Source organism: Penaeus vannamei, chromosome 16 (genome assembly GCF_042767895.1).
Source record: "Penaeus vannamei isolate JL-2024 chromosome 16, ASM4276789v1, whole genome shotgun sequence".
Classification (NCBI taxonomy): Eukaryota; Metazoa; Arthropoda; class Malacostraca; order Decapoda; family Penaeidae; genus Penaeus; species Penaeus vannamei.
The window spans coordinates 6,849,085-6,861,829 of record NC_091564.1 but is presented as its reverse complement, the minus strand read 5'-3'; the positions used below and the strand labels follow the sequence as shown (position 1 = coordinate 6,861,829).

At 36.0% G+C, this 12,745-nt stretch overlaps 1 protein-coding gene across 1 annotated transcript in view; it reads right to left on the bottom strand.

Annotated features, from left to right (window-relative positions):
• Window positions 1-2,378: 2,378 nt before the first annotated feature.
• Window positions 2,379-12,745, bottom strand: part of LOC113825018 (facilitated trehalose transporter Tret1) — an 11,490-nt gene continuing 1,123 nt past the window's right edge. Inside the window, exons 2-4 of the mRNA XM_027377795.2 lie at window positions 7,660-8,453; window positions 5,753-5,888; window positions 2,379-4,872 (exon numbers count right to left, since the gene is read on the bottom strand). Of these exons, the coding sequence (XP_027233596.2) occupies window positions 3,635-4,872; window positions 5,753-5,888; window positions 7,660-7,890 (1,605 nt within the window). The 5' untranslated portion in view covers window positions 7,891-8,453 and the 3' untranslated portion in view covers window positions 2,379-3,634. The remainder of the gene's footprint in view (window positions 4,873-5,752; window positions 5,889-7,659; window positions 8,454-12,745) is intronic.

The following is a 12,745-nucleotide window of genomic DNA, read 5'->3' as shown; positions in this document are numbered from 1 at the left end:
AGAAAGATGGCGGAGAACACACATCAGACCCTGCATCCTCGTCTAATTTTCTCAGATTACCATCATGTATTATTTCCCAGCAGATCGGCAGGTATTTTGGCAGTGCACTGAAAATCTGGTGAAGAGATACATTGCATAATACGAGTCAGAAAACAGCCCTCAAATAACCCTAACAGCCAGCTAAGCATAATTTGGTGAAACGGGGCGTGATTTCAACACCAGGATCACCACAGGACATTCAACGCCATGGTGGTGTAGGTAGATGAAGCTGGACATCTACCGAACTGAAAGGAACCCAAAGTAATCCATGGAAAACAGAACAGACAACAAAGAAAAATCATGGAAGCTGCACACATCGCGACGGAGATAAATCCAGCCACCGCAGCGGGTAGATTCAGATTATCCAAGGTCGCCGCAGCAAATACGCGAAACGAGGGTCAGGTCACGGTCGGCGGGTCATTCGGCAGCTCACGTCTGATGTGTATTTGTTCTGTGGTTTCTCTGGTGTATGTATTTTTGACGAAGATATATTTGAAACCGGTTAAATGCATGCATACAAACATGTATATATATTTATATATATATATATATATATATATATATATATATATATATATATATATATATATATATATATATATATATATATATATATATATATATATTACATATGTGTGTGTGTGTATGTATATATGCATATATGTATAATCCTATATTTGTATATATATATATATATATATATATATATATATATATATATATATATATATATATATATATATATATATATGTGTGTGTGTGTGTGTGTGTGTGTGTGTGTGTATGTGTGTGTGTGTGTGTGTGTGTGTGTGTGTGTGTGTAAGTGAAAGACATTCAGATCGATATACTGTACACAGAAGGTGATGTCATGTAACTATCAACCTTAAGTGCACGTCGGGGTCAAAAGAAAGGTCGGTAAGATGTCTTACATAACCAAGCATCATTATTTAAATTCTGTTCATACTGTGTGAAAAAAGAGATATGTTTACGAAAGTCCTTTACACTAAGGATTATTTTCTATTACTTTCCTTATCCTCTGTAAAATATCAATTACTACCTACTATGTTCTTAAATTTCTATTGCACTCGTAGAATTCAAATAAAACCCTTATCTACTGTATTCTTAAATATCCATTATATTTATCACGTTTTTTCTTCCTTTCTTTCTTGAACCCAAGTCCATCCACATCGTAATCCACCAAAACTCCAATCCAACCCTGAATCTCATCCACTTATCCACTCATCCACATAAGACAGTATCAACATACTACATACAACATACCGTCCTAAGACAGCATCAACACACTAGCCAATAAGGAAACCGTATTCTGTCCCCGTCTTAAAAGCGTTGAGGACAGATTTTAAAATATCAATCAGAAAACTACATGGTACACAATCTGCAACCTGCGAATCAACAAACAGGCAACTGCACATATCAATAAGGAATGACGAGGCAGCTGTTGATGCAAGGCTACGCGAAACAGAGGCATAAGGTGTGAATTGTGAAAGTACATTCCGTTTCGTCATGTCTATGGCATTCCGTCGACGTGAGCTAAATACGTATAAAGAAATATGTCGGTCAAATTGCATTGTTTTTTTTTTTGTTTTTGTTTTTTTGTTTTTTTTTTTGTTTTTGTTTTTGTTTTTTTCTTCATCAACTGTATATCATCTTGTTATTCAATACTTTAGATACATCTTTTCAGATCAATGGAACTTGTTATTACATTTTATTCTTTTCTGTTTACGGGGGTGACTGTCCCACAATAAAGATGTTTTGGATACACATAAACATATCACTAAATTCTGATATACGTGGCCTGTATATTGACATCGGTCTTTTCAGGCCATGTAGGATATAGCTGTATCTCTCAAATGCATCCTTAATAAACCGTGATTTTTTTCAATGTTTTTTGATTGGAGAACTCCCGTATGTGTCGAGAGAAAACTATGATAATAGTACATTAGAATAATAATAATGATAAATAATGAAAGAAAGGAATATTATGGCAAAGCAAGAGCAATATCTTGTATGAATTTTCAAAATATCCAAAAATTTAAGGGATTTAACTGTCTGTTCATAAGAATGAAAAGTCAAAAGTAGGTTGTCAGTTTGTTTTTGTTTTCCTGTCATTTTGATTATATATATATATATATATATATATATATATATATATATATATATATATATATATATATATATATATATACATATATATATATATATATATATATATATATATATATATATATATATATATGTATGTATATATATAATCAACCAAGCCTACAACACAAAACAGGAAATATTAAGAAAAAAAGAACAAAAAAGAAAAACAACAATTCACTAATCTACCTTTATTCATAATTCAATTCACGAGTTAGACCTTTATTATTATCATACATATATATTTCCTTTTTTTCTCTCTCTCTCTCTCCCCATAAAATCTGAACCTTAATGAAGATTCGCATACGACGCTATTGCACGGTTGAGCAAGTGAGAGAAGGCACCCTAGCGAATCAACCGAAGAAATTAGTGAATTAACAGACACTATCACAATTAGTAAATAAAATATGGTATTAAGTCTTTCTGCCGGCAGTTATGACTCTGGTAATAGTTGTATTATCTTAAACGGAATATTGATATAGATATTCATAATAAAGAGAATTACATTAATCATAAAGATAATCATAATGATAATACTAATAATAGTAATAATCAGGGTAATAAAGATCATGAAGATAATTACACAAATAACAAGAATGATGATATAAAGGTAATGATAATAATAGAAATAACATAATGATGAAGATAAATAATAACAGCAATAATGATAATAATAATGATAATAATAATAATAATAATAATGATAATAATAATAATAATGATAACGACTATATTGACAATGATAAAGATAATAATAATAATAATAATAGCAATAATAATAATGATGATAATAATAATAATAATAATAATAATAATAATAATAATAATAATAATAATAATAATAATAATAATAATAATAATAATAATAGTAATAGTAATAATAATAATAAAGATAATAATAAGAATGATAATAACAATAAATTATAACAATAACAATAATGATAATAATAATAATAATGACAAAAATAATGATATCATTATCATTACCATGATAATCATGATAATCATAATCATAATGATCATAACAATAATAATGACAATAATGATAATGAGAATAATAATAGCAAAGATAATAAAGTGATAATAATAATAATGATGATGATAGTAAAAAGAATAAGAGTAATAACAACGACCGTTATAGTAGTAGTAGTAATAATAACAACAATAATAATAATAATAATAATAATAGTAATAATGATAATAATAATAATAATAATAATAATAATAACAATGATGATAATAATAATAATAATAATAATAATAATAATAATAATAATAATGAGGATAATAATAACAGAAATAGAGACAGATAGTAGATACTGCTAATGCGCATAACCGGCGCCCGAACCGCCGTCCCTCACCACCGCGTCACGCCTCGACCACCGCACGGGCGCGACCCTCCCAGCGGGTCCGCCCCTTGCTGCCCCGCCCATCAGGAGGCGTGGTCGTGGTGCGAGGGCGACGCCCCCTCGAGCCGCTGCTCCTCCATGATCTCCTCGAGCGACCGCCCGCGGGTCTCGGGGAGGTCCATGTAGTCCACGACGACGACGAGGATGTTGATGAAGCAGTAGATCCAGAAGGTGCCGTGCATGCCGATGGCGGAGACGATGTAGGAGAAGGAGAGCGAGGCCGCGAAGCCGCCGAAGTAGTAGGTGGCGTAGAGGATGGCGCCGCCGGTGGAGCGGGCGACGGGCGGGAGCAGCTCGCCGCGCGTCAGGTTGAGGACGGGGAAGCCGATGTTGGAGAAGAAGGAGAAGAGCGAGAGGGCGGTGACGGGGACCCACTCCTGCTCGCCGAAGGCCCCGCCCGTCGCCTGCGCGTAGAAGAAGGCGCCGAGGACCAACAGGCTCGTCCCCGCCAGGAAGAAGGGCACGATGACCAGGGGCTTCCTGCCGACGCGCTCCACCTCCACCAGGTAGAAGAGCGTGGACAGGACGCGCGCCAGCCCCACCACCACCATGCTCATGTAGGGGCTGATGATGCTCACGTTGGCGGCCTTGAAGATGTAGATGGCGTAGGCGCCCGTGACCACGTTGCCGTTGAACTGGCTGGCGAAGTGGATGAAGGCGAAGAGCACCACGAAGCGCAGGATGATCGGGTCCTTGAGCTGCCGCAGCTGGTACAGGGCGTTGTCGGCGCCCTCGGTCTTGGAGAGCTTGTCCAGGATGGTGTTGAGCTCCCGCCGCGAGTCGTAGTTGGGCCCGCGGAAGAACACGAGCGATTCGTAGGCGTGGTCGACGCGGCCGTGCGTGGCCAGCCACTTGGGCGCGCTCGGCACGTACAGGAAGCCGACGAAGGGCAGGATGGTGCTGACGCAGCCGCAGACGAGGGCCAGCTCGCGCCAGCTGAGGTCCGAGCAGCACGCGGCGTACACGAAGAGGTAGCCGAACTGGCGCGAGGTCTCGAGGGCGTTGACCAGCTTCTCCCGGACGCTGTCGTGGGCGCACTCCGCCACGTACTTGCTCGACGTGAACACGATGACGCCCATGGTGAAGCCCAGGAAGGTGCGGGCGGAGAGCAACACCCAGATGTCGTTGGAGAGCGCCAGGATGATCCAGGCCGCCAGCGCGAGCGGCAGCGCCACCAGCAGGTACGAGCGGTGGCCCACCATCACGTGGGGGAAGCCGCCCACAATGCAGCCGGCGGCGGCGCCGAGGTTTATCACACTCGCTGTGGGGCGGGACGAAACATTTTTTAATGAAGAGATGAGAATAAGCGTTAATGCTTGCAGAACATAAATTTCCTTAAAAAACTCATCAAAATTCAAACCTAGTCTTTTGAAATAGGCTACCTTTCACCATCATTTCACACTGAACATATAAATCAGGAAAATGACGTCAATAACACTACAACTCTAATTAAATCAGGACAATATAGCAACCCCTCGTCACCAGAATACACAAACAGCCATCGGAGAGGCACGCCCTTAACACTAAACCACGACGCACCTCCAGCCATTCTATGAACACCCTACACCTCACAATCTTTTAAAGAGGCTGTATCCTCTACACAAAACCTACGACATACACACAGGCCTACATGCTACGACTCTACAAGTGAAACCTAAGGGATAGTACACGGCTCCGAACAACTCCTTTGCATTCACAGCGACCGGCCGTACTACACACGGGCAATAGAGTGAATTACCAATGCGAAAGTCAGTTTGAATAAATGCATGGCGATGGGACTTCGTTCGGGACTAAATGCGCAGTCCCAGTCAGCTGATAACAGGGCTCGGGTTATGAAGAAAGGGAGTAGGGGGAGAGAAAGAGGCGAGTGAAAAGGGAGTTGGAGAGAAGTGAGAGAAAGGAGGGAGGGATTTGAGAGAGAAGAAGAGAATGATATAGTGATAAGAGATAAGAATGAAAAGAGAATGAGAGAGAAAGAGAGGGAGAGAGAGAGAGAGAAAGTAAGAACGAGAAAGAGAAAAACAGAACACCAAAGAGATCCCCCCTCCCCCCCCCCCCCCAAAAAAAAAAAAAAACAGAAAATATCTAAGAAAAAAAATATATAAACATCGAACACAAAAGTAGAAAAAGCTTCAACTTACTGAAAAGTCCGACGCGATATTTGTCCAGATGCAGATCATCATCCGACTCGGTGAGCAGGGGCAGCATCCCCCCCGAGAAGCCGCTAATGGTGCCAATGCCCACGTATGCCAACGCTGCCACCGCCATGCCAAGAAGCTGTGAAAGATGTCATAGGATTGATACTTCCTTTTTTGCGGTTGTTAAAGCATCGAACGTCTTTCTTCGTCTTTTTTTTTCTCTTTGGAAAAAAAAAAATTATATATTACTTATTGTAATATTTTGCAGCTGAAACATTCGAAATTTGATTTTTTTTTTTTTTTTTTAGTTCGTGTAATGATAGCAATAATAAAAAAATATTATAATGATAATGAAAATGATGATGATAATGATTATTATCACTAACATCATTCCTATTTCCATCATAATTAATAATGATTATGATGACAAAAATAATAAGAATGATGCTATTACTACTACTCCAACAATTACAACTACAGCTATTAATATTACTGATAATGTTATAACAAACACAACAAACAAACCCCAACCCATGCTCTCCCTACCTGCATCCTAATAATGAAGATAATAACAATTGTTATCTCAAAAACAACAAACCAACCCTTGGTCTCCTTACCTACGTCCCAATTATGAAAATAAAGATAGTTCTAACAAGATTAAAATAATGATAATAGTTCTATCAAAATGAAAATGATGATAATAGTTCTATCAAAATGAAAATGATGATAATAGTTCTATCAAAATGAAAATGATGATAATAGTTCTATCAAAATGAAAATGATGATAGTTCTAACAAAATGAAAATAATGATAGTAGTTCTATCAAAATGAAAATAATAACAATAGTTCTAACAAAATTAAAATAATAATAGTTCTTACAAAATTAAAATAATGATAATAGTTCTAACAAAATGAAAATAACGATAATAGTTCTAACAAAATGAAAATAACGATAATAGTTCTAACAAAATGAAAATAAGAATAGTTCTAACAAATTGAAAATAATGATAATAGTTTAAACAAAATGAAATAATAACAAAAGTTCTAACAAAATGAAAATAATGATAATAGTTCTAACAAAAGAAAATAATGATAATAGTTCTAACAAAATGAAAATAATGATAGTTCTAACAAAATGAAAATAATAACAATAGTTCTAACAAAAAGGAAAATAATAACAATAGTTCTAGCAAAATGAAAATAATGATAAAAGTTCTATCAAAATGAAAATAATAGCAATAGTTCTAACAAAATGAAAATAATAATAGTTCTAACAAAATGAAAATAATGATAATAGTTCTATCAAAATGAAAATAAGAATAGTTCTAACAAAATGAAAATAATGATAATCGTTTAAACAAAATGAAAATAATAACAAAAGTTCTAACAAAATGAAAATAATAGCAACAGTTCTAACAAAATGAAAATAATAACAATAGTTCTAACAAAATGAAAATAATAATAGTTCTAACAAAATGAAAATAATAACAATAGTTCTAACAAAATGATGATATTGATACTAGTTCTAACCATATGAAAATAATAACAATAGTTCTAACAAAATGAAAATAATGATAATAGTTCTAACAAAATGAAAATAATGATAATAGTTTTAACAAAATGAAAATAATAATAATAGTTTTAACAAAATGAAAATAATAACAATTCTAACAAAATGAAAATAATGAAATAATAGCAATAGTCCTAACAAAATTAAAACAATAATAACTGTCATAACAAAAACAACAGACATACGCCACCCCTTCCTGCGTCCCAGAAATGAAAATAATCATTAAAAAAAAAAAAAAATCCAGCCCACGCCGCCCATACCTGCGTCCCAGGAATGAAAATAATAATAAATAAATAAATAAATAAATAAATAACAAAAATCCCGCCCACGCCGCCCGTACCTGCGTCCCATACGCCGGTGTCTCCTCGCCGCCTTTCGCCGCCGGCACGCTCTCCACCACCACGCTCTCCACCACCACCGTAGAGCTCCTGCGGCTGACCTTCCCGACCTCTACGGTGAGTGTGTCGCCGGTTCCGGACTTGGTGGTGAGCGTGTCGTCCGTAAAAGCGATGTTGACGATCCCTTCCTTGTTCCGGTCGGGAATGTGCTTCGCGATGCCATTTTTGGTCATGGTGGAGGCGATGCTGCGATGCTGCGATGTGGTGGTGTGTTTGTCTCTGTTTGTCTTTTTCTCTGTTTGTCTGTCTGTTTATCTGTCTATCTTTTCTCTTCTTTTCTTCTCTTTCTCTTTTTTTTTATTTCGATCTATTTTTCTAATTATCTTCTCCTTCTTTTCTTCTCTTTCTCTACTTTTTTATTTCGATCTATCTTTCTATCTATCTTTTCCTTCTTTCCTTCTATTTCTCTACTTTTTTTTCTATTCTTTTATATTTCTTTATTTACCCTTTTCTTCTCCTTCTTCTCTCCTTTCTCCGGCGCCTTCACTTACTGCTTTTCCGATTACTTCTATCTTTCCTTCTTTTCTTCTTCTTCCGTAATTACTTCTTTTAATCTATCTGCGTCTTACTCTTCTCTTTTTCATTATCCCTGTTCTTTTACGTTGTCTTCTTCCTTCTCTTCTCCTTTGCTGTCTTCTTCTTCTTTCACTCTTTTTCTTTTCTCCTTTTCTTTTATTTCTTCAGTTTCCTTTTCTGCTCAAGTGATTCGTGTTTGTCAGTATCTTGTTTATTTTATCTGTAAAGAAAAAAATACTGTTAAAGAATATCCAGATTCTATCATTTATTTTTTTTCGCAAACTTTATGAACTTATTAAAATGGTAAATAACAACAGGAAACAATAATATAAATGATAAAGATAGTGATTGCGTTTATCATCAATTGAACAATAATGATAATGATGACGATCTTGATGAATTTCATTGTGATCATGATTATGATGAAATAATGGCAATAACAATAAGATCAATTTAACTATCAATATTTGCATAAATACAAATGATATGATTGCATATATCAACAAAAATATAATAATAATCATATAAAACATATAAATGACAAGAAAACCATGAATGTATTAATATTAGCATTAATGATAATAAGATAGTGATAGTATTAGTATCGGTATCATACCAGCTTAGTATGGCAATAATAATGATTATAATTATGAAATTAATGGCACCAATAACACCAATAATGATATTGATATCATTTCATAATCCTCACCTGTTACAAAATTTGACACTATAAAAAGATAGTAAGTACGTGCAATATGTATCTGTAATTACAACTATTGCTCTTATAAAAATGAAACACTTTACCGTCCTGGGCAGATATTAATTCTATCACCCGAAAAAAGTATTCCCTACCGCAATATATATAGAGTAGTCGTAGTTGTTTTATTTATTCTTGCATTCACCCAATTATGTCATCAAACCTTATTCCTTCTATGGTACTTCTCAGTGACTCAAGAAGAGAAACGGTGCACAGCTAATTTTGGCAAAGTTTTTGGTGGACGATGCAAATTTACCAAACGGCTCAAGGGGATCGTCTTTTCTTTCTCTCTTTCTCTCTCTCTTACCCATTTTGATGATAATGATCTCAGATATATTTTTTTTTAATCGCCCGAGCACTTCTTTTCTAGTTAGAAAAACGAAAAGAAAAATTAAAATGAAAATTGACCAAACGACGAAAATTCTATAAAAACCCTATATAGATTACACAGGCATTCTGATAGCTTTTTTTAACAGATTCATCCCACTTGTAAAGAATGATTGTGACACTTATCGACTTTGTTTGTTGTACCTAGACAACTTTTGCAAGAAGCAGAGGGAAAACTCGAAAAAAAATCACACATTCCCTAGATATTTTATTTATCTATAAAATGAGCCTTTTTTTTTTTTTTGTTTTGGAGTTATTTGCGTTTGTTAGAGCGTCCGAGAGCAAAATAGGTTTACTTGCGAAATAACAGTCATTGAAGCTTTTTTTTCCATTAATTTTTGAGTATGAACAATAATAGGTAGAAGAACAATATTACGACATAATCATCTATCATCTATGTGTATTCTGAAATATTGCGGAATTTCCCGGAGCGTAACAAGGTTGTTCAAACATTGTAATGTGGTGGCAGGTTCAAACTGATTTGGGCCAATTTTGAAGGTAGATTGACCATTTTAGAAAATTTTCCCAAAAAATCCCTCCAAAAAAATGATACAGGCATTCTGATTTATTTTCTGAATAAAATACTGCATGTTGAATGCACATTTTTTTTTTTTTTTTTTTTTTTACATAGATGACTTTTAGAGCACCCTAAAAGGGTCTTTTATATTTATGTCACTTTTACAAGAAGCACATGAATAACTTGAAAAAACTGATTGCATCATTGAATAGATTACTATTCAGCTACCAAATGAGCCATATTACGTTTATTTCGAACTAAAAATGCGTGTACTACGTCTAAAACTGTAATGTACCGAAATGCGTTTTTTAACTATATTTTTTTTCACGTTATGGATAACAAATGAGAAATGAAAAAGTTCTATATGATGGAATCACCTATTATTTACAAATATCATCGTTCTGTATGCCAGTGAACACCACACTTGCAAGCCGGGACACGAGAGAAGGGGCCGTGCGCATGTGCTCCTGAGACTGCGAAAGTCTACGGGATAAAACACCCACCTTTCACACCAACGCTCCCGTGAAATACAAATATACAAATACAAGGTGGCGTTATAGTTTGTTTTAAAGGATATTTATTTAAATGCAGATCATTATCGTGTATTCCATGACTTTATTTTCTATATAGTGTTACCTCCATTTGTTTGTTTGTTGTTTGTCTTTTTGTTTAGTTATTTAGTTTTGTTACTTTTTTTACAAGGGTAACTCATAGAGTTGTGAACAGATTTTAATGAGATTTTTACTAGAGCTGTACCTTAGCCTTAGCTAGACGTCGTTACATTTTGGTGGTGATCTGGACCATAATCTGGATCCGGGATTCTTTTTTTTTATTTAAAAAGTTACGAACAGATTTTAAGAAGATTTTTACCAGAGGTGTGTCTTAGCCTAACTAATATTCCATCATCTGACAAACCTAACCCCAATTTGGGATGTTGGGGGTTTGTATGTTCAAAACATTTTGCTGAAGGATGAAACTCTATATGAACTGCATATTCATTTGTATACAAAAAATCTTCGTTATTTTTTTCTTTAGATTCCGAAAAAATAAGGTTAGTCTCATTTTCTGAGAAATGTTATAAGCTTTCTGAAAATAATCACATTTTTTAGATTATATCTAAACCGTTACGTCACAATTGCTGATTTTCTAAGGAAGGTGAAAAATCATATTTCTTAATAATTGCGAGGGTCCTTAAGAATCTTAGGCGAGATTCGAAGGCCCTGGAACTCTTTGGAAATACGAATAATAAAATCGTTAAGATGGAATATGGCAAAAAAAAAAAAAAAAAAAAAAAAAAGTAGACGATCCCCTTATACATACAGTGGAGTGTAATCTGTATACAGTACATATCAATGACGTGTGTGTGCGTGTGTGTGTATGTGTGTGTGTGTGTGTGTGTGTGTGTGTGTGTGTGTGTGTGTGTGTGTGTGTGTGTGTGTGCGTGTGTGTGTGTGTGTGTGTGTGTGTGCGTGTGTGTGTGTGTGTGTGTGTGTGTGTGTGTGTGTGTGTGTGTGTGGTCCTCCACCACACAATCACCCTATCATTTCTCCATCACACCACCTTTCTACCAATCCACCATCAAATCACTCCAGCACTCCTTTCCTCCATCAAACCAACACTCCACCTCCACCATCACCCTACCTTTCCTTCTCCACACCATCCCTCTGTCATTCCTCCATCATGCCATCGCTCTGTCATGTCATTCCTCCATCATGCCATCGCTCTGTCATGTCATTCCTCCATCATGCCATCGCTCTGTCATGTCATTCGTCCATCATGCCATCGCTCTGTCATGTCATTCCTCCAACATGCCATCGCTCAGTCATGTCATTCCTCCATCATGCCATCGCTCTGTCATGTCATTCCTCCATCATGCCATCGCTCTGTCATGTCATTCCTCCATCATGCCATCGCTCTGTCATGTCATTCCTCCATCATGCCATCGCTCTGTCATGTCATTCCTCCATCATGCCATCGCTCTGTCATATCATTCCTCCATCATGCCATCGCTCTGTCATGTCATCCCTCCAACTCAGTGTCACCTTGCCGCATCAGAGCCATCCGCGGCTTACGAGAAGGAAACCCGACGGTGATCGCAAAGGGTGAACGATCACCTGCCGAAAAGTAATCAGTGGTCGCGATTTCTTGTGCAGCGCCCGTTACTAACACACTCACTCTATCTATCTATCTATCTGTCTATCTCTCTCTATCTATCTATCTCTATGTCTATGTCTATGTCTATGTCTATGTCTATGTCTATGTCTATGTCTATGTCTATGTCTATGTCTATGTCTATGTCTATGTCTATGTCTATGTCTAAGTCTATGTCTATGTCTATGTCTATGTCTATGTCTATGTCTATGTCTATGTCTATGTCTATGTCTATGTCTATGTCTATGTCTATGTCTATGTCTATGTCTATGTCTATGTCTATGTCTATGTCTATGTCTATCTCTATCTCTATCTCTATCTCTATATCTATAACTATATCTATCTATCTATGTATCTATCTATCTCTATCTCTCTATCTCTATCTCTATCTCTATCTCTATCTCTATCTCTATCTCTAGCTCTATCTCTATCTCTATCTCTATCTCTATCTCTATCTCTATCTCTATCTCTATCTATCTATCTATCTATCTATCTATCTATCTATCTATCTATCTATCTATCTATCTATCTATCTATCTCTATCTCTATCTCTATCTCTATCTCTATTTCTATCTCTCTCTCTCTCTCTCTCTCTTTCTCTATCTCTATCTCTATCTCTATCTCTATCTCTATTATCTCTATCTCTATCTCTATCTCTATCTCTATTATCTCTATCTCTATCTCTATCTCTATCTCTATC